At 38.8% G+C, this 23200-nt stretch overlaps 1 protein-coding gene across 7 annotated transcripts; it reads left to right on the top strand.

The window, feature by feature from the left end:
• The first annotated feature begins 59 nt into the window (after positions 1-59).
• SLC35D2 (solute carrier family 35 member D2) lies at positions 60-23147 on the top strand. 7 transcript variants are annotated; one of them, XR_012042157.1, is made up of 13 exons: positions 60-294; positions 2755-2788; positions 4397-4483; positions 7289-7356; positions 9370-9441; positions 11387-11455; positions 12506-12608; positions 14003-14095; positions 16546-16613; positions 17401-17479; positions 17566-17686; positions 19325-19407; positions 20036-20091. XR_012042157.1 is itself a non-coding variant. In XM_072859468.1 (12 exons), exons 1-12 carry the CDS (start codon positions 155-157, stop codon positions 20136-20138), a joined length of 999 nt encoding a protein of 332 aa, XP_072715569.1. In that variant the 5' UTR covers positions 60-154; the 3' UTR covers positions 20139-23147. The 7 variants fall into 7 exon arrangements, 2 of the variants coding, with proteins under 2 accessions (XP_072715569.1, XP_072715571.1); XR_012042159.1 differs by having other exon boundaries at positions 17566-17667; positions 20036-20080; XR_012042155.1 differs by having other exon boundaries at positions 17401-17686.
• Positions 23148-23200: the final 53 nt, after the last annotated feature.

Below are 23200 nucleotides of genomic sequence, written 5' to 3'. Positions count from 1 at the left end.
CCCTGCGGCCGCCGCCGGCCGCCGCCGGCCCCCGCCGCTCGGGGCCGCGCCGGGCCGGGCCGGGCCGCGCCGGGCCGGGCCGGGGAGGAGGGGCCGCGGCGCGGCCGGACGCAGTCGTGCAGCCCGGGGTGGGCCGGCGCCGCTCCTCGCCGTCATGAGCGCCGGGCAGGCCGCCGGGGAGGCGGCGGGCGCCGCCGCGGCCTCGGCGCTGCCCAGGGTGCTCTCAGCCCTCTTCTACGGGACGTGCTCCTTCCTCATCGTGCTGGTCAACAAGGCCCTGCTTAGCGCCTACAGGTGAGGGCCGGCGGCGCGGGCCAGGCCGCGGCAGAGCGGCCGCCGGGCAGCGCGGGGCGGCGGGGCCTGTCCCGGCCCTGCCCCGGCCCGGCCGTGCCGCGGGCTGGCGGCGGTGCCGCTCTGCTCCCGGCCAGGGCAGGTTGTGCCTCGCTCCCGAGGCGGAGCGGGGCCGCACCGCCCGTCGGGGCAGCGTTTTCGTTACCGTTAGCACAACCCAGGGGCGCCTGCGCAGCTCGGGTCCCGGGGCAGTCCCCTGGTGCACCGGCACAGGCCCTTTAACGCCGGCGGTGTCGGGGAATGTGCTGAGACTGGGGTCGGTTTCTCCAGTTTCAGACCCGATTCATGCCCAGCTTGTACTGCTTCTGCAGCACCACCCGATGGCAGAGTCCTTTGCAGGCATATTTTTGAAACACCCCAGTCTTTTCCTGGAAGGTCTTTCCTTATTCCCGGCGTCGAGGCTGGCGTTTTGCTGGTCGTACCAGCTCAGAGCCTTCAGGGAAGCAGCGTTTCCCATAACGGTTCCTGCCAAACGATCTTGTTGCTTTCCTGCGAGCACCTTTCTTTCCCGAGGTAGCCAAAACCAAAATGTGAACCTCAGAAAACCTCTTAATCATAAAACCACTGAAGAACTACCTCTATTGACTTGACAGGGGGTCCCATATGGAGTCATCGTCCTGTAAGCTGTGACCTTCTCACTCTTAATATTCTTTACTTAAAAGGTTTGCTCTGTTTTTGCTATGTTTTAGCTCATTATGAACTAGCAGCAGCAAAGGAAAAAAACCCACAAAACGAAAAGAAAAAAGAAAAAAAAAAAGGCAAAACTTGCTGTTATTTTCTAACATTCAGTGCTGTTTGAACACATAAGAGCTGTATATAACATCTCCCAGAAATGACACGAGGCAAGTTGTGATTTTGTCTTATAGTGGTTTTCATCATACAGTTTGCAGCTCCTGTAAGTCCCTGGCATATGTCTAGCACATCCATGAAAGACAATCAAGGACAGCATGCCCATCAGTAAGCCTAAATTTTGTATAAAAAGCTTACAGCATTGCTAGGAATGTTTAGGGCTCTGCAAATCAAAAAAGGCTGGAGAAATCTGTGTAGTACAGATGAGTGAAGTCTCCATATATTTGTACTGTGTAGCTGTAAGTACAACACAGTTTAGGTGTCATGTGATTATAAATGGAAGTCCTGTTTCTTCTGCTCCTTTTTTCTTCTTTTTTTTCCCGTTAATACTTCTGTTTCCGGGAATCACTTTTGCTACTGGCTGCTCCTAACCCTTTATCTATGTTATGACTCCAGTGTCCTTATGGCCTTCATGCAGCAGTTCAGAACGTTTCTTTCTTTTGCTAATGCTATGTTCCCGTCCCAGTGGTACACATTTGAGATATACATTTCTCAGCACACTGAGTACTAGTATAGCAGTTCTTGGTGGCCTCCGTGATAAATAGCCACAACCTCAAGGAGCCTTGATAATGGAAAATTACAAAGCTTGTCGAGAACGTGAACCCTCCTTCGGCATTTGTTAGTGCAGGTGTGCACAGAGAATGGAGTGGGTTTTATTTAGATGCCTTGGATGCAGGTTTGTGCGTGACCATCCCTGACAGTGCAGTCCAGCAAAATGCTGCGTGACTCCTGGGTGGCAGCAGGAGCTGTGACCTTCAGGGAGCTCCTTGACACCTAAGGCTTTTGGGCAGAGAGGCTCCAGACACTGCTGGTGATGGCATAAAACAGCCATCCATCGTAAATAACTTATTTGCTTGTATTTCATTATGCATACAGAGAAGTAGCAGTTACTGCCACACCTTTATTGGTTTTAACTTGATGTAGGTTTAGGGGAAGAAATGGAGGTGTCCTGCTCTTCAGGTGTCCTGCTGAAGTTTCTGCTTTCTTAACATTCAAGTATCCGTGCTTTCAGCTAAAGCTAATTGAAGGGGTATGGTAGGAATTTAGCCATTTTAGCAGACAATAGATGTTTCTTCAACACTTACCTAGGTACTTTCTTTCCACAAAAACGTATTGCTAGTGTGTTTGGGCTGTGGAGATAAGCTTCCAAGTTCGGGCGAGTGGAAGAGATTTAATTTACTGTACCATCTCAGGGTGTATAGTCTATATGTGAGGCCACTCAAAAAATTATGCATTGTTAGAGTTTTCCAGGTGTGTTAGCTTCACTTACAAATATACCCAAAACAATTAGCTCTTTAGAATTGATCAGCTATGCTATATTATTTGGATGCAGCTTATGTTTTGTTGCAGAAATAAGATATTAGGACTCCAATAACTGTAGCAGTTCCTGCACTCTTCTGAAAGACTGGCCAGCCATCCACAATCCACATGTCCAGTTGTTGACTTTGGTGCTAAATTTAAACTCTTCTTTTTTGTTGTTTTGTTTTGCTTGTTTGTTTAGTTTTCTTTTTTTCCCCCTTTCCTCAGTATTAAATATCTCTTTATGCTTTTCAGCTTCCCATCACCAATGTTTCTGGGAATTGGACAGGTATGTTTAGAAGTAAAGCACACTAAATGTACTCATTATTTTGTAAGTTAAACTAATGGTAGCATAGAGATATATTTTAGGGGGGAAATCTCTGTTATACTGCACTAATCGTCTTCTGAATTAGCTACACCATAAGGAAGAGTGATTTGTTTTAGTGAGATCAAAGAAATTTCAGCTCAAGTCAAAACTATTGCCTGGGAAGAGTCACATAAAGGACTGGAAAAGCCATTTATTTCCCATGGTAGAGTTCAGTAATTAAGAGATCTGGCCTTCAAAACTGCCAAGATTTGTTCTAACAAGTGCATAGATCCTATGAGAGTCCTTGAGCATTTGTGGATTATATGCAGAGACGTGGCCTCTATTTGTAGACAAATGATGTATTTCCTCATAAATCTCTCCCCCCTTTCCCAGCAGTTTTCTGGGACTGCCACACAGTTTTGGTTCTTTGTTGCCTTATTTACCTGTGGGCAATTTGCAGTACTGCAGCAGAAATAAGTTTTTTGTTGTTGTTTTTGTTGTTAGTAGGCATCATAGTAAATATAAAGTTCAAATGTTTGTGTACATGGTCCATAAAGAAGAACATGTGACTGCAGCGGGATGGCTGGGAAAGATGGAGTCTTGAAGCAAGTGTTGTTTAAGCAAATACATTTAAAAGAGAGGATTTATTTTCTGCCAAGGTTACAAGCTAAGGGGTAGTGAGGAAGAGGTGAAAACAGGATACTGCAGGTCTGATATCTCTGCTCTTTGGTGCTGAAGAGAGTCAGCTCTTTGGTGCTAAAGTCAGTGCTGTATGAGAAGGGGAGAGAAAGAGAGTTTCACACATCCAGACTGTTCAAGGAACCACATGTCATGTTTCAGTGGAAGGCAAAGACTAGAAAATGTGACAATACTTCATGTTAAGGGCAATGGTGTGGCCTTGTTTCTTTGCAGAACCTAAGACTTAATAGCATTTCCATTTTTTGTTGACTGATCCTTCCAAGATTTCCCTGAACAGTTTGTAAAGTGCATATAATACAGTATAATGCTTTAGTCTGTAGAACATGACTCCAGCCCATTTTCTAGATAGACAATGGATTTTTGTATAAGGAAAATTTAACATTTTTTTTTCCTTCCTGGGGCCAACATTAACTCTTATGATGTGTGATTGCTCAGATACTCCTCTTCATTCTGTCCATGCCTTTATCATTTATCCCTCAGGTTGTCAACGAACTGATAAATGCACAACCCCTGCCTCACATTACCAAAAAAGCTGTAGGAGTGATTCTGCAGACTAAACAATGCTCTGAGTGAAAATAGCATAGTTATTCCAGATCATCTCCTGTTTTATTTTCTCAGCTCCTCAGCATGCATTGTTTCACAAAGTGCCACTAATTTTCTCAAGCCAGTAAAACATGTCTATATTGTACTTCTAAATAAATAGCAGGCAAAATTGGTAAGAATAAAGGTATTCCAGTTTATTCATTGCGTGCTGTGTTGTTATTTGAAAAAAAATAAGTAATACCTAGCATTTGTCAAATGCATATGAAGATTTTGTCTTTGAAGCAGTTCGTTCATTCATACATTACAATTTTGCTCTTACATGACTTCTTGTTTTTTCTTTTTGTTTAGATGACAGCCACTATACTTATCTTGTATGTGTCAAAATTAAATAAGATTGTTCACTTCCCTGATTTTGACAAAAGTATACCTGTGAAGGTAAGGATTGATATTAATAAGAAAATGTTACCTCTTGTAATGGCATTCTTTCTTACGGAGACAAGATACAAAAGAAGAACAGAAAACAATTTTGCATTTGTTTGTCAAATGTGTTTATTTGTATCTTTGTTTCATTTAGGATTGGATTTGATAATTTTAATTTCACTGCAGTGTTCTTGCCTTTTGTTTGCAGAGAAATCTGGTGCCATTTGGTTATGTAGTACATGGGAAAGTGTGCTGTACCTTCATACAGCTGGATGAACTCTTTGAGATTCCTAAAGTATTTTTCTGGATGAATACAGCTACCTGTGGGATTACTGGGAGATCTGTGTTTAAGAAAGAATTTTGATCGCATCATGAAAGGCTGTTTGGAAATTTGAATGGGACATGTGATAAAACAATAGAAAAAGAATATGTGATAGGCCAAAAACATAACAACAGTTGATTCCAAATGTAATATTTATGTTCCATAGGAGGGGCTAAAATAATGCTCACCAAAGATACTGTAGGTAGGGGCTAGCTGCATCGTGCAGACCTTAAGTGTGTATGGTCTAAAGAGGCAGGATAGAGAGAATATGAGAGAGGATCTTTTATTATCTCAGATTGGGAACTAGGATCTGAAATGACTGTAGCACTGATCCTCGTAGATTTTTGCATCCATGTGCAGTGTTGCTGGAGCTTTACTTTGATGCATGAGCCTGCGTATTTATGTAATGTTGCAAGGTATTGGTCAGTGTTTGCTCAGAGATACAGCGAGAGTTAGCTCCCAGCTCTGCTGCAGAGCTCAGATATCATAGTGTTTCAGGCCAGCATCTTCATTGCAGAATCTTGTCTTACTATCAGTATGAGGTTTACTATGAATGTCTCACAGCCATTGGTGAATGTTGTATTTTCTAATGCATGCTGAAATCATTGGCATTTCTGCATGTAGAAATCTTGTAGGAATATCTATAGCATCGATTATAAAATGGACAATCCTTATTTTTTCCAAAACATGAATGAAGAAGGTTTCCCAGTGGGTAGTTTTGAGTTCAGCATATAAACAACTTGTTGAGACCTCAAGAGGTTTCTTCCCTCTGCACCCCTCCAGTCCCACTACTCTCCCTTCCTGCTGTGGCCTTCACTTTAAAATCAGTACAAGGGCATTAAAAAATACAGCACCCATTTTCTTTGTCCTAATTATGTCTATCCTTTGGAAGACTTTCCTGGATATGCTGGGAGCAGTCAGCACTGCAGCATCCAGGGCTTGCGTATTGCTTGTAGCGCTGAATATGACTAGTCACAGTGAATCAGCTGGATTGCTTATTGTTGATTTCTGTACTTTTTAAAGCACCTTTTGACTGACTCTTTATCCTTTTAACAGCTTTTGCTTTCTTTGACACTAAAATTATCGTTGGTTTTCACTCCCAGACTGGTTTATGTCCTCAGTGCTTTCAGCTAGAGTTTTAAAGTAGCAAAGTGCTTATTTTAGTGAGGAAGCTTTTGACCCTTTTTAAGTAAATGTTTCATTGATCTCTGATGTTGTGCTGAATGTTGTGATTTTTGCCTTTACAATAGATGAAGTTTAGAGGAAAGAGAATGTAATGTCAGCTCTGTTTTCATGCTATGAATTAAGATAGTTTTCTAAATAAAAATCTGCAGAAGAGATAGTGTATTACAAAATTTTTGCAAGCTTATGTTGACAGGCTGAATATTTATTGTTACTTATACTCCTCTTACTTTATACTCCAATTTGCTTTTACTGTTACCTTCACTTAAAAGTTAACTTTAGTTAACTATAGTTAACTTTTACTGTATTTCTGTCTTCTCTCCTCTTTGCTGTAAAAGAAAGGCAGGATTTTTAACATTGATAAAATGCAGCCCATTCCTCTGTATGCTTTTCCAGCACACAATGCTTTGAGAAGGCATAGCCTCTGACAAACACAGTGTCTCCTGAAGCAAGTATAGGCACAACAGCAGCTAATTACACGTTAGGATAGAGAATCTGTTTTGTCTTTCTGCCATTTCAGCTCCGCTTGACTGATAGTGAATGGGACTAGATGTACACACCACCTTTGTCCCCAGTGATTACTTTGGCTGGTTTTAATCTTCTGCAACTTCTGTAGTGGGAGAATAACAGCTTTGAACTGCAGCTGAATATTGTGTAGGGATCCCTGACTTCTGGTACATTTTCTTAAGGCTCTGAAGTTCTGTTATTGCTTCTCTGTATTGTGTTAGGGCCCATATGTTTCTGTGGGAGTCAGTCTCATTATGCTAGAAGCTGGAAAAGGTGAAGTTTAATTTACCCCTAAATACTTATCTTTCCTTTCTAGTATCTCACATAGCATAATTTCTTAGGTAGATCTAAAATGGTGTATCTTCCAGGCATACTGATATGTGTGCAGTACCTAGAGAAGCATAGCATACTTACAGTTTATTCATTCTTTTATTCCACCTATTCTCTCGCTTATTTAGTTACTGTTATTAGTATTACTTTTATACCTAAAATTCAAATGTTAGAAAGAGTATTAATCTGAGGATTATAGTAATTAACATAAAATTGATTAACATTTACACTAAATGGAGTCTGAGTCTCATTAGAGGTAGACTGTGACTCTTCTAATGAAATCATTGAAGCTGTTGTTGTGAACGGTCACATGAATGAGAGCTGCAGATCAGTTTGCAGCATTGTTACATTTTTTTTCTTAAAAATCCCTCTTTCTTGCTAAAAGTACATCTGATATTACAGTTACCAAATTCTATCAAAGTTTCACAACAGTTCTTCAAAACATAATAATCTGAGTTGTGCTTTTAATTTTATCACAGTTGTTTCCTCTGCCTCTGATTTATGTTGGAAACCACATAAGTGGATTATCAAGTACCAGCAAACTCAGGTACAGTAAATGGAAGTTATAAGTAGACTGTTTGGATTTTACCCTTTTCTTTTGTGGGGGTAAAAAATAAACCCTAAAAAAAAAGCATTGCATAGGGACTTAAATGCATATTGTGTCTGTCTGTCTGTCTAAACCCCTCATAGTATTATGAAACACCCAAATATTTGATCTGTTTACAAGTTGTCTGCTTCTTTTAAGGGGGGCTTAGCTAGGCCTGTACTGACAGAAAATCACAATACTCCTTGTGACAATGAAAGTGCTTTCACTTTCTCCTCATATTCAAGCATCCAGCTTTTCCTGGGTGTCCTAACCAGAGAGTTTGAAAGCTGCAAGAAAGACGTTTTTGAAGGAAGAAGAACATGGGAAAGATTTGTACCATGATCTTGGTGCAGGTTATTTAGGACACACCAAGAGATGGGAAAACTACTGTGTAGTAGGGTGCTGGCGGCGGCATAGCCCTGCTGAGCACCAAGAGCAGGTTGTGGGGAGATTGCTAAAGGGCTCACTGGCTCTTCTGTGCCTGTAAGCATAGATCCATGAGAGTTGCTTCCATGCTAGTGCTAAAAAGGTGTAAGCTATGTAGAGGACCTGCTGTAATAGATTGAATGACCACATTTTCTGTGGAAGAGGAATGCAGAAGCATGACGGCTGCACCAGGATTGGAGGATGCAGCACTACTGTTGCAGTGGTTTCTTGTACATTGTTACAGGCTCCTGAGGGTTTGATAGTAAGCTAAACCAAACCACAGAATTTTGCAGGTTTTCAGCATTTCATAACTTTGAAACGTTAAGCACCTGATTCTGCAACTCTTTGTTGTACTCATTCAGAAGTTGTTCCACTGAAGTGACTGTTCAGGCAGACATGAGGACTTTGGCAGTACTGTCCCTAGTAGCACTTCAGCCAATGTGAATGTGGAAGTAGTTTCAATCCTGTAAAAGTTTGATTCATGAGTTCTTCTTTCCCCTGTTTCCCTAACTGTAATTTTAAAATAAAAGTTTATTAGCTTATTTTAAACATAAGTGCACCATCTCCTCCTCCTATGACTGACATACTTCTTTTAGATTTGCTATTCACAACTGATTTTTATAACAGAAAAGTAAGAATGGCTGCAGTGTTTCTACCATTAACCTTTTGTTATATTGCGTTTTGTTACACTATGTGACATTTGTTTACATTATGGAATTTTCCACCTTGTTTGGGTTGTCTGTAAGGTGTAGATGATCCTATGCATAACTTCAAAATGTCTGTTGTAAAGTGATTAAACTCTGTGTTAGGATTTGTATCATTTATTAATGCAGTTGCTAATAGTTATCTTAAACAGAGGATTAATTGGCCCATATGGCCGTGCTGTCAGATTTCCAAAGTGTCAGATGCAAGTGTTTTCTCAAATTAATCAAAAAGGTTTCCAACTGCATCACTTTGTGTAGACCAACAATATGTTGTTCAAAAGCAGCTGTTTGGTAGTTGCAGCTGGTCCCACCTTTGATGTTTCTTGTACTTTCTCTGTTTTTTTTCTTGTGGATTTATTTTACTTTTTTGAAAGTACAGTTTGTTTACTAAGCATGTTTGGTTTGTATTTTATTTCTGTTACATGTTTTCAGAGACAGGTTTATTGTGTGTCATTTAAGTTTACAATAGAAATAATTTTTACTTACCCTGCCTGTGAATTCTACAGAAAGAATTATTTCATAGGGGCTATGTTAGGTAGAAAATAGCTTTTCTATTTCATTTCAGTGATGCAGAGGGGCCTTTTAGAAGGTAGACAGTTGCATTGTTTTACAAACTGGCAAATCTTACTATGTTTCAATGATTTGGTTATCTAATCTGCCTCTAGTGTCAGACTGACTTTTTTTTTAATGTATGCTAAGTGGCTGGGAATTTGTTTGGGAATTTGTTTTGGTTGCTTATTGCTGGACTAATGGTTTCGTCCTCTGCTTAGTAAAATTAGATAAGAATTAGAACATAAAAATGCTACTAATCTGATGCTGTCCTTGGAATTTTTTTTTTTGACAGTTTGCCGATGTTTACAGTGCTCAGGAAGTTTACCATTCCACTTACTTTACTGCTGGAAATCATCATACTTGGGTGATCCTTTTTTTTTTCATTTAAGATACCTTTATTTTAGATCATATCAAATGGATTACTTGTGGCATCTCATCAGAATATTGAATGAGTGCTTTTTACTGAGAAATAGAGGAAACCAAAGAAAGTGGGTTTATGTAGCCTTTTTTGAAGGCATAGGTACATGCACTTTAGTGAATACAGGAAAAAGAATTCACCTTGCTCTCATTTACACAGCTCATTCTCTTGAGTGTTGCACAGGAATCAGGTAAGCAGAGCACGACTCAGACACTTTCAGCGATTATGGTTTGTGTCTCGTCTCGGAGGCTCCTAAGCTGCAGACTGCTTCAAACAGACAGATCCTTATGTCTCAAAACAGTGATGATAGTGTGGCGGTCTGCTTATGTAGAGTAGCTTTCTGTGTCACGTCTAAAAGCATACCAGTTTAATGAAGCAAAATGGTATCTAGCAGTGTGCTGTTAGATGAGAAAACTCCTTAATTATAGATACATCAGTTATTTTTAATGCGAAATTAAGAAGTGTATGCTGTTGCAGCTTGGGATCACTGTTTTCAGTTGTACCGATTTGGAAGAACAGGAATATAAATACGTCATACTTTGTCACCATCATAGTTCTATACAGATGGCTTGTGCTTCGATAAGGTGAGGTCACAAGGGGAAAAGCAGCTTGCTGAAGCTGAACCCAGGCAACATGAGAACGATGGTCAGGGGAAAAGCTTTTCAAAAAGCCTCCAAGTAGATTGGCATCTCCTTTTGGCTAAAGCAGCAGTTGATCAATGTGATTCATATTTGGGGATGCTCCAGGATTCCTTTCTAGTTATAAGTTCTCACAGGGAAAGCAAAACTTGCTGTCTTCTCCTGTTGGCCTGAGGCCTTCTGCAAGCAAGTGAGGAAAATGTGAGTCAGTGAGATTATCATCAGTTCTCAGCTGGACTACAGCAATGTGGTGTATGAGTGCAAGCAACATCCTAACCTAAGGGAAGCTTAAGAGCAGAATGCTGTATTTGTATAGACTGCTGCAGTGTTTTTCCTCAGGGCTGAAGATGGAAGGACTCCAGAGAGTCTATGCTGGTTTACCTCAGGATTTGAAAAGTAGTCAAGGTTTGGGTTGTTACTGTTGAGATTCGTTATGATCAAAGTCTAATATATCTAGAGACTGCATACAGCTTTGTTGTTGGGACAGTGGTCCACATCTGTGCTCCTTTGACACACAGGATTTCTCCAAGAGCATTGTACATTTTGTTTTGATGGATCTTTTCTCACAGGCCAGCTCAGAGCTAGGGGCTGGCCTGAGAGAATGACTAGGGGAGTGCCTGTAAGTCACATTGCAGTATGGTGCAAAAATATGTAAGACATTTCTAAATAAAGTAATACAGATATAAGAAGTAAGATATTTTTACGGTATGCTTTTCCCTGCTCTGTGGCAGTGCTGATGTAGACGTACTGAAGAATATAAAAAGTTTCTGTGCTTTCCCCTCCAAGTACAAGGTTTCAGTTTGACTTCAAAATAAGTATCTATTTGAAAAATAGCCCAGATAGTGTGCTGTACAGCATCTTCCCCAAGAAAGGTGAGATGAAAAACTACATGAGATATGTGTAGTGATTTTCCTTTATTGGATTACTGGAAGACACTGAAATATGTCCATTATGAGTACCAATACACAGTAAATTACAGTTTGTTCCAGCACTGTCACTTTAAACCTTTAATCTTTACTCTTAAAATTATCTAGTAGAGAATGCTGACAATGCTTTTTCAATCTCTGTTCTCAGGGCCAAAGTCTGACAGCATGGTACATAGTCAATTACATTGCTTCTGTAAGGTTATCAAGACTGTGCCCTCCTGTTAAATGTTCTGTGATTACTAACTGCATTGAAACTTTTCAGGCAGACAGCCATTTAATCTCTTCTTCAAATAATGAAAATGTGAAATGTCTAATTTTTGTCTACAGGAAACGATACCCACTGAGTATTATAGTCAGCGTATTTGCCATCATTCTTGGGGCTTTCATAGCAGCTGGGTAAGGTTTTCATTTGTTATACGAAGTCATGTTATGAGAGGAGCGATGACGGGAGGATTTTCTTTCTTGTTAAGTGCCAAGTAAACCTAAGTTGAGATCAGTTACTCTGAATTAAGTTGATTTCGAAAACCTCTCTGCTGACATCATTGGGAGGTGTAGGAATACAAAAGGAAAAAATTTAACTTCAGCTGGAAGCATTTGGGTACTTATTTTTTCCCCCCTGGGTTTTCCATGTTTGCAGGATCATAAATGAAGCAAGTTAAAACTGTGTGAGAAATGCTGCTTTTATATCGTAGTATCAGTGTATTTTAATAGTTTTGGAAAAATATATTCTTGTTCTGGGTAGAAAGACTGATCTTTTGGTTGTCAAATATTGTTTTGAGTTAGGCAACATCTATTTTTTTAATCAGTTTTAACAAGTTCAAATGTTAGATTAAGTTCTCAAAACACTTGTATGTTAGTCTCCTCTGGGTTTTTTCTGTTTGGATATTCCTTCACTTAACTGGAAATGTAATGTTATTTTTTGTTCTTGACTTTGCTATGTATAAAGGTAAATAATTTCCATGTGATGTGACTCGGATAAAGCCATGTCCTATTAAATGAATTACCCTATATCCATGAGGTAACTAGTCAAAACAGAAAGGATGACAATATGTCTGGTCTGACTGTAAAAAACAAGTAGTCATAAGTAGTCATACTTTATTCCCTAGCTACTTCTTGTGTTAAAAGAAATAGATAAGTATAGTCAGTAATAATTGGACAGGTTGTCAGGATTGAGACAGATGGAATTTTTCACAGAATGAAAACTGAACATTTCCTACTACTTCCACACTGAGTTCTGGGAACTCTCCGATGACTCATTTGTGAGGGTCCTGTGACTGGAGAAATGTAAAGTACCTTGACTTACAAAGAAGGCTTAAAGCCAAACCTGTACTTGCTGGAGTTCTCAGGATTTGCATTTCCTCATTTATGATACTTCTCTAGGTAAACAAGGTAGTGCAATGCATTGTATACTGTTTGCTTATTTACAATATAATATTTCTTTCCCAGGTCTGATCTGTCTTTTAATCTGGAGGGCTACACGTTTGTATTGCTAAATGATATCTTCACAGCAGCAAATGGAGTTTACACAAAGCAGAAAATCAATCCAAAGGTAAGGGGTGATTAGATTGAATTTAACATTATGACAATGTGGTAACAGTGGGTTACTTATTATATGACTTTATGAGCATACAGTTATGAACTAATTAATAGTTTAATTTGCTTTCATATTTCGGTTGATACAGGCATCCTTAATACAGAATACCCTGGGAAAAACTTGTTATTAGTATCTCAGGCCCAGCTTAGATCAACAGTGTGTTTTATTTTTTCCCAAGTCTTTTAGGCAGAGTTTCTAGTGGCTTTAAAACGTTGATTTTGGCTAAAAAATAAAATAAATCCAAAGCAAATTGTTTACCTCTAAACTTTATCTCTCTCTCTCTCTCTCTCTCTAAGGAAGATGACTTTTTGACTAGAAACACACTTTAAGTGAGGTTTATGTAAAATAAACTTGTGGGTAGGAACAGAGACCTGACCAGTTTGAGTCAGTAACAATAACAACTGATATATTTTTTGGCTATCTAAAAGCAGGTCTACACCAAACCCAGGTATGCCAAAGAATTAGGCCATACCTTGATACATTATACTTTGTGTAAACATTGAGCAGACTGCTCTTCAAATACAGTGCCGTGAAAACATACCAAGCCATAGGAAAGAGCAGTCTTGGAGATGCTGGATAGAGGTTTTGTCACTGACTTTTGTGGGTCAGTCGGTACAGTGGAAATACATATCTTTTAATAATCTCAAGAGTTGCATCGAATCCAGACTCCATATTTTTCTTTATGAGCAGCACTTAATGGCCTCACAGGTTTCTGCAAAATACGGGGTTTCATTTTAAAGTAAGAGATAAGCTGGAGAGATTTGCTATGTAGCATGGCTGAATCTGGAGGAAGGGAAGGCTGCTTTTTCATTCCCCTTATTTTCTGCCTTTGTGTCAAGCAAGTTAACCAACAGGATATATGGCATCCCTCAAGTTGCTTGAAGTTAACATCAGTTACCAGTGATTACAGATGCTCCATCTAGGAGTCAGGCTTCATTAATTTTCCTGCTATGCTGGCCCCAGGGAGCCACCCTGCCCTAGGCTTTTGTGGTCGATTTGCAGTAGATGGAATGGGTAATCCCTTGGCCAGGCAGAGACCTATCTGCAGTCTAACACAAAGCAGTTCTGGACCAGTGCCTTGGGAAGTTTCTGGCTAGCTGGTGTTGTATAGAAATTTTTCAAGGTGTAGCAGAGCAGTAATACTCTGCTGAACATACATAGTGACTGAAATGGAAACTAGCTCAGAACTAAACACCAAATCCAATGATCACAAGCTTGTATTTTGAATTTAAGTGTATTATGTTTTGTCTGCTCATTGACAATAATGTCAGAAGGATTGCCACAGTAATGTTTAGTATTTTACTCCCAAATGGCTTGTAATTCCAAACACCATGTTTCATTTTTCACAGGAGTTGGGAAAGTATGGTGTCCTTTTCTATAATGCTTGTTTCATGGTGGTTCCAACAGTTATTATTAGCTTTTCTACTGGAGACTTTCAGCAGGTAAGGAGCAATATTCCATGTTTCAGACTGATAACGGTATTTTATTAATTTTTTTCAGTTCAGGGGGTGGGTGGGGTTTTTTGTTTGTTTTTTTTTTAAGAGGTAATCCTACCTCCATGTTAGTGACTAGTATTTGAAATATGTGACTTGGACTACCCTTCACAGGTAAGAACTTGTAATTATTCACTCTGAGGAGAAGTTAAAGCTGTGTGATAGCCCTTATATGAGTCTTTGTTTAAAAACTAATGTATGACTGAGGACTCTCAGCTAGAGCAATTGGTTGGGAATCTAGCTGGACTGTGTGATTTGCCACATGCTCTAAAATGAGATTGCAAATACCAAAACCAGACAATTTCCAGTCCTTCTCTCATTGTGATGCACAGAACAGATTCCTGTTTAGTCTCAGTCTAGTTTAGTAACCTACATTTTACATTCTTGTAGAACGACAGCATGACTCTCCATAGCTAATTGTAATACAGTATAATACCGTAGGCAGTATGTCCTGGCACATAAAGTATCAGACCAGGAGATTTGTGTTGTTTTTCTGGCTTCCACTCAGACTTGCTGAGTTGTCTTTTTCTTACCAGTAAGATGAGTCTAGAGACTCATATTCCCTTTTGGAAATATTTGAGATTTGCCACTGAAAATTGTTACAGAGCTTGTGGGTGTCGTAAATCATTCCAGTGTCCTTTGTTGTATGTTCTTGTGCCCTGGACTCACATGATTTTGTCATTGTGTTCTTACAAGTCTGCTTTAAGTGGAAAAATTGTCATTCCCTGAAAAATGATGGCTTTAGATCTGCTCTGAGTGTGAAATCTCTTCTTGTGACATCAGTCCAGCATGACCTTGTGCCAGTTCAGGAAAATGCAGCTGATGCCTTTCTTGGCAGACTTAGTGGGGGCCAAGTTTCTATGGCTGTAAGGTTTCAACTGCTTTCCCTGCAGTCATGGCTGGAGTAATTCTGGGAGAATTGGACAGGGAAATATATCTTGTTGCTAGATTTATTCCATGAGAAAAATAAAGAGTGCATTGTACCCATATGTTGACTTAGCACAAACAATTTAATACTCAATTACCTGAAAAGAAAAAAAGTATCAGAGAAAAGCATAGTGCCTATTGTGCATAAGCATTGGCTTGATCACTTAGTATTAAAAGTCCCATTAAATGATGTGGATAACTAGTGTCAACATGAGGCACAGAGATTAAATCACAGAAAAAAGGTAGAAAGTGGAAGAATACTGATGAAAAGTCAACAAATTGTTGTAGGTAACACCTGGACTTAACAGATTTTCAGGCCATAGAAGTTGGCTTGCTTTTACCCTAGCAGAGATTTTTGCCTTGATCCATCACAGACAATGCACAGCATGGACCTTTTGCCAGTAAAAATATCAGTACCCTGTCTTGGTGACAGAGAGCTTGCTTCTGCTCCTCGAACTCTTTCTGGAGCGGTAGCTACCACATCTTGTAGAGACTGCAGTGTGTGTGTCCCAGTTATTCACTTCTCCTTCACCAGCTGGCTGACTAGGAGGACAGGAAAGCATGGTGCAATGGAAGAGAAATGAAGCCCCAGAATGTGTCTTTGTAATACCTTGCAATTTGTGGTTGCACACCAGCACAATTCTAGCAGGGCAGAGCTGCCCAAGATCGCTCTAATCTGTTACCTCAGGTGCTGGAGTTCTCAGCTAGCCACAGCTCAGCATGGAGTAACACCCTTTATCCTGTTTCTCAGGGATGTGTTCAGCCTTTGCTGAGTTTTGTGCTGATACAGGTGACTTTAAACTAACCAGATTAAAATGAGGCGTACCCTGGAGTTACTAGAGATAGAAGAGAATCTGTGACATGTTTCTTATGACTGTTGTGTGGCACTGTGTGTTTGTTTGCTGTATGTCACTGAGGAGCAGACTTCAAAGTGATGATTTAGCCTTTTCATTAACCTTCATTGATGAGACACTTTAGTAATGCTTATTTAATCTACTTTGGAGCTCAAAAATGCAGGCTCAGACCTTGAAAGCTGTTCATGAATGAATATATGGTATGAAATAGATTTCAATTAGATTATTTATTTATTTATTTGCTTTTCTCTCTGTCTGATATCAACACTATTTATTATATGATATTAATCACAGTGTTGATATCTGTATCAATAAATATAACAATACAGATTATCTGTATTGTATTTGTATTCATTGCTTGCAGTGTGCAGTTTTATATGCATTGCTATATATGTTACAAGAATGTGTCTGGGTATCATGGGTGCTGTCGTCCTGTGGTCTCTGAAGTTAAATGCATCAAACTGTTCCCAGTAGTAATATAAACATTTTGTAATTATAATACGAATAAAATATATTTTGTGATTTTGCACATTTTCATATTAACTATATTTTATATGCGTTTACAGTTGATTATGTAGCACATAGTTGTCACGCTTTCTCTCTTTTTTTTTTTAATAGGCAACACATTTCCAGCACTGGACAGATTTTTTATTTGTCTTTCAGTTTCTTCTTTCCTGCTTATTGGGGTAAGGACACAGGGCAATCAAGTAAGGCATTTTAATGACAGTGTTTCAAATTGCAAATCTCAAATGTAAGACTCACTAATAAGTTATGTTGACATTCAGAGAAAATACATTTTTCCCCTAGGCTTTTGTCTTGTCTTTTAATTATTTCTAATAGTGTAAATAACTGTTTCAGTACTATCTATGTTGTTGACTTCACAAGTACATTGGTCAACAACATGACATTTAGCTTTTTACTTTCTGTACTGGCCTGTTTCTGTACTGTTTCTGTATCTCTGCTGGCCATCTCTTCTGATTATCTAACTTCTTCTTTGCAGTTAATAGAATGTAAGCCCTTTAGTGTAGGAACTGTTTCAGTGTGTTTGTTCTTTAAAGTACCTGAAAAAGTATAGGACACTCAAAAGTAATGAAACAATGCTTTGTTCCTGTTGGAACTGCAGAGTCAAAGCAAGAATAAAAAAGTGAGTTGGATCCTGTTCTGCTCTTTCACACATCACCAACCAAGGGGTTGAACTAACTTCAAATACTGACATTTAAGAAGCACAGAAAATAGAGATGACTCTGCTAGAGCTCAAGCAGCACATTTTAATGTGTATTTTGAGTACACTGTATATGCACATCATTAACTTAAAATATAGATTCACAGAATCTTTTTTTAGGGTTTGGAACAGGTGGGATTGAAGATCCCAGTAAAATACTGATCCAAAAAATGTTGAACATTTCAAAGTGTTGCTAAACTTCTGAGCTCCCTGAAAGGAATTTATAAAATTTTCTCCTTTGCTCTATTTAGGTTTCTCTTGATGTATTCTACTGTCCTATGCAGTCATTACAATTCTGCGCTTACGACAACAGTAGTTGGTGCCATCAAGGTGAGTTATGGAGAAGAGGGAGATGAGAATGCTCAAATAGACAGGGAAGAGCATTGACTCAGCAGTGATCCTGATTATGCTTTGAGCTGGAAACTCAAAATGAGGGCTAATACTGAGACACTGCTTGTGCCATACATTCTGGAGATCCACACAACAAAGTGACCTTGTTTTCTTCCGTTGAAGCTCAGGTATACTCTAGAAAGCAATGTGAGTATTGATTTATTTTTATTTTTCCTACATGAGAAACTTGAACCACTTTAATTAAAAGATGTACATTTAACCACATTTCATCAGGTACTGTCACCTGCTTCTGTTCCTTATCAAGTTACTGTGAGTTAGTCAAGCTAGCCTGGTGCAAATCCATTGCAAACTGATACAGAGTAACCCACTTTCACTTTGGGGTGAACTGGTTTCCATTGCTGCTAATAAATAGGTCATTTATAGATACAGAATAATGGCTAAGCTGTAGTAAGGAGTTTATTGCTTTATGGTTAACTACTTCTGTCTCTGTGTGAGAACTTGTATTCTAGCTGAATGGACTATTTCATTTTGGCTTGTTTAAATTCTGGTCAATTTGATGAACACGAAAACATGCCTCTCTTAAAAACTGAACTTGGTGTCCTTACAGTCTGTTTTCTCTAACCCAGTTTAATTTAAAACCAGTACAACTTCCTTTGTGTTGATAAGGCCAGCACGTCTGAGCTGGGAAGATCCCTGACTGCACAAGCACCTTTTTGTAAGTCAGTTTGGAGAGAAGCATGGAGCTGTAAGCTGGAAGAGTTTTAGCAAAAGATAAAACTTGTGCAGTTGGGGGCCAAGCAACTATCAGAATCGAAACTAGCTTAGGCACAGGAATAACAGTCCTCAGGGTGCTCCCTTTCCTGGGTGACTAAAGAAAACAATACCTCCAGCATAGCAAAATCCACAAAAAGAAGATGCTGCTTCTCTTTCTACAGTTGTTTTTTTTTGAAAGCTGGCAAGATTAATCTCGTAGTTTTCATTCTGTGGTCCTGAAAGCGTTCTTCTAAATTTTATATATCTGCATTGAACCATTAAGATAGAGCAACACTATTTCTATTTTCTGAGTAATAATTAGTCTTCAAAACATTTTGAACAGCTTTAAAGTTGAGAAGCACTTTATGATGCAGTAGTCCCCAGTAGAAATTGGTAGAAATGATGTCATTGTCCAGGCTAACTGCTAAAACATTTGAAACCAACAAAGTGTTGGTAAAATGATCACACAGTTCTATAGCTTTATCTCTGTCTGTAGGGGACAATTTTCCCAAAACTTGATGGGGGCAGGGTGAGGGGTAGAATCTTTAACTTTAAACTGTGCCTGCCTTGAACTTGAGCCAAGTGCTTTCAATGCACATTTAGTTGGCAAAGTAAGGAGGTAATCCTTTTAAAGCAATAGTAAAGAGCTTTTATTGTAACTTTAAAGCATAATTTTTATGCTTGAGAACCCAAAACCTGCTTTTAAGAAATAGGATTTGAAATGAGCCTTCCAAAGATTAAAAAGAAGTACATTTTCAGAAGGTGGCCATAGCTCCATTTTACCTAACATCAAATAACTAATTTTTTTTTTTTCTTTTTTTTTCTTTCTTTTCCCAGAAAGTCCCTCTCAGTGCATTGCATGCATTTAGAAAACATAGATTTTATTATTCTATTTTGCTGTTACATTACCCATAAGGCTGACATCCCATGAAACTAATTTAAACATTGATTTTAGAGTGGCCAGCAACAGACTATAGCTATTTCCTTAGAAAAGTAAATTAATTGATATCATTTATATTCTTGGAGATGAAAACTGACTTCAATAAATGCATGGCTTTTGTTTCCTTTCAGAATATATCCATTGCTTACATCGGAATGTTGATTGGTGGAGATTACATATTCTCTGTGTTAAACTTTATAGGGCTAAATATTTGGTGAGTGGAACTTGAATAGCTTTTATTTGTTAAAACTGAAGATTTCTCAGTGAGATATAGTTTTATGTTTTGTTTGATTTGGCCCACTTGGATGGTGCAGTTTTGAAACTACTGGCCTGAGGATGCACTGCCTCAGGATGTGAAGTTCATTACAATTAGTTATGTCTTTTCATGTCTGTTTTCAGATATTGAATCTTACTATGGTAAGATCTTAACTGGGGAAACATGCCTGCAGTTTTACTATGTGAGGTTGAGTTCATTCTTTTTTTATGAGCAGCAGTTCTGAGCTGCGAGGCTTCCAGGTAAAAGCCAAGTGGTGTGGGAAGTGAGAACACTGACTGAATGAGTTGTGCCCCTTGAATATGGGTTATGACTTGTGAGTTGTTACTTTTTGTGTTTGGATGAACTTTCATACAAACATCTGTTTGTATGAATCTGTCAGAGCAACTGATAATTGATCTTTATTTACTTGGGGCTCATTTCTCAGATGTCTTACATAGCTCTGAGGCACTCCTAATTTATGCTAGCTGGCATTCTTTAATCCTTTGGAAGGAAAGGCACATACCTATAAAATGGTGTATACAACATCAGGTATCTCTGACACCTCTGTCCATTCTCTTTTCCTTAGTATGGCAGGAGGACTGAGATACTCGTTTTTAACCTTAAGAGGAAACAGCAAGCCTACGCAACCTGGGGATGAAGAGAACACACTTCCTGAGTCAAAGAGTTAGCCAAAATGCCTGCCTTGAAAGAGACTGAAGATACAAGTTTGTTTAGCATTGCTGACAACTTGAATAAGTATATGCTGGAACATATTTGGAACAAGAAAAAAAAATCTACCTCAGTTGCCACAGATATGCATACAACTCATTGGTTCAGAAATATTCTTGCATACCATGTTTTTTACATGTGGACAAGTTTAATTTTAGGGTTTTTTTACACCAGAAGCGAATTTATAGGAAGGAATGCCATGAGCAAATCTCAAGTTGTAAATTTCTTCATTTACCTGTACTTTGGTGCTATTTATTCTGTTTCAGTGTCTGCCAGTACTCTCTGAGGCAAAACTGCCTGTAAAAATCATGAGGTTTGATTCACCATTGCCTTATGCTATATGCAATCTTTGATATCAGTGAAGTGATGAAAGATGCTAGTGATTCAGAATGATTTCACGTATGCATTTCCTCTTGTGTAAGTGACCGTAGAATGTATGGGGCAAAGAGGAGATGTGCCCCAAGTTTGTTCCCTGTGTAAGAGTTGACTGAAGAATACAGGATATGTCCTACTGTGTTCGGTATGCATTGTGTAGACATTCTCTCTCAATCTTTTCCTCATCCTCAATAAGATGATGGTGTTCTGCTGCACTTGTCACTTGCCACAAGTGAACCCTCGTAACTTTGCCGCAGGATCAAGGAGAGAAAGAAATGGAGAGATTTTTTATATTTAAAAATATTTTTTTGCATGTGAGCCAGTACCAAACAGGTAATTAGGAGAAATAAGGAAGGTAAATCTATTTTTGTTTAGGTACATTCGTCTTTTTATATCACAGGCACCTCCTCTCATGTTTTGTCTATAATTACCTTTTAATGCTGCACAGAAGTGATGCTACTTTATACAAACTACAAGACGGGAAACTGATTCATGTACAGAAGACTAACTTGTGTTTAAATGAGAAAAAAGGATCAGTGTCTTGTTGTGTCTTATATATGCAGTGAAATCTTATCTGGTACTAGTTTATGCTTAGAATTCACAGTAAGGAATCATAACAAGCCCAAGGGGTCACTACAGTGGGCAAGACTGGTCCAGTGGTTAAAAAAGCGCCTGGAATCAGATTGTTTGGGTTATCATCTGGGACAATAATGGCACCACTCTGTATCTTTATTTCCTTCTCTGAAAATACAGTTGATAATGTTTATATGTGTCTCTGAGGATATAGCATTAATCTTGAAAGCCTGAAAGCGTGAAAACACTGTAGAAGCATTGCAGCACTGGAGGACAGCAGAGTGATTAATCTTGCTGAAGTTTTCAACTCTCTGCAAGCATGAGCCAAGATTTTTTAAAATAACCAAGTCAAAAGAAGATTTTGGAAGACCATGACATGGAACCAGGGTGATCTAATGGCTTGTTTTATCCCTGCTTGAATTAAAATACAGCTAAATCTGTAAAGCGTTACTCCGTGTCCAGACTGGATTAGATCTAAGAAACATGTGAGTAGCTCACACCAGAAGCTTCAGGGAATGACTGGGCTGCCCACTGCCTGTGTGGATTTGAATAGCAAGAGGAGGAGTGACTGCAGATATTAGAATTGGAATTTAGGGGCACAGTCAAAGTGGAAACAGAAGTCTGGGCTATCCAGTTTCTCACAGCTGGGTGAGAGATGTGACTTTCATTTTCTACCTATTGAACAGCTGGGAAGGGAAGGGGATGCTGCAAATATTTTAGAGAGAACTTCTGGTTTTAAAGATTTCTCTTATCCTTAAAAAGCCTTCGATATTTTTGAGTGTATTGTTTTATAGGACTTCTCTTTCTCCAGATCATCTCTACCTCCAGAATCCTAATTATTGAACCTCATCTCTCTGCAGTGGGACAAGGCATTGGAAGGTTTTCATTAATTACAAAAAGATTATGAGAGCCGTTTGATTGCAATATGAATGGACACGTAATGGCACCTGCTAAATAAGATATAGTTTCCACAAAGGAACAGCTACTGTATGCATTTAATTCATTAATATTTTGCTGTACCTTTTATAAATAAAGAGATCCAGATTATAGTTTTAACAAGTTTTTCGTTTTTTATGTGGATGGACACGTAAAATGCTTTTAAGCACACATGGATAGGATGAGTATTTGCTTTCTATACGATCAACTGCTGTACTGTACTTGAAGTAGTTTCATTAGTTTGTTCTGTACTGTAGTGGAAGTGATTTTATTTAGTTCATTGTTCATGTCATGTTTTTGAAGTCCTTCAGACTTAGACTTTTCATCTAAAATACAGACCTGATTCCAAAGTCTTTATGGTAGTATTACTCAGAATAATTTAAAATATAAATTTAGGAATAACCAAGGGTAGGTATTATCTAGAAGAACTTGCAAGTGCTTGCATCCTTTCACAAAGCAACTTGGCGTCAGTCACTTACTATTTTCCTCTGTATCTGTGGAGATAATATTGATTCCAGTAAATTGGCTGGTTTAAACTCTGGGAATATGGGCTTAACTAGGCACAACTCTCATGTTAGAATTTAGACAATTATGGAAATGGCTATTTCATTCAGAACCTCAGTAATTGTGTCTTTCAGTTAATAAAGAAATAATTTAAAACTGATTTCTCTTAGGATACATCTGTAGGTAGTCCAAACCTTGCTTTTCTACAGATTTCATATTAGCTTAATGAAATATTAAAAGAGTTGTAAAACTAGATGACTTATTTGCTGCGTGACGCTTCATTTTCTTTTCTTTCTTTTGGAAAAATGTTAGAGAAAACATTAGTCTTCAGAATACATATTTAAAAGCATTATTAAGTAGTCTAGTTTTAAGAAATACTGGATTGACTTCTGAAAGCTACATTCCCTCACAGAAGTGTCTTGTGGTTACATGCTGCTAGCTACAGAACTTGGTTTTCAGAATTCAGTCCAATATTTTTAAACTTTTTAGGTTCCACAGGTGGCAAGGTGTATTTACAAGGGAACACACAAAGAAACTTAAAAACAGTAATGATATTGGAAAGGAATATTGTACTGTACGTTGATCTGTTCCTACTCTTAATTTTGTAGGGATTGCTTAGCAGCGGGCTAACGGT

This window comes from Ciconia boyciana, chromosome 4, assembly GCF_034638445.1.
Source record: "Ciconia boyciana chromosome 4, ASM3463844v1, whole genome shotgun sequence".
Taxonomy (NCBI): Eukaryota; Metazoa; Chordata; class Aves; order Ciconiiformes; family Ciconiidae; genus Ciconia; species Ciconia boyciana.
Note: the sequence above shows the minus strand (reverse complement) of the source record. Positions and strands in the feature narration are given on the sequence as shown.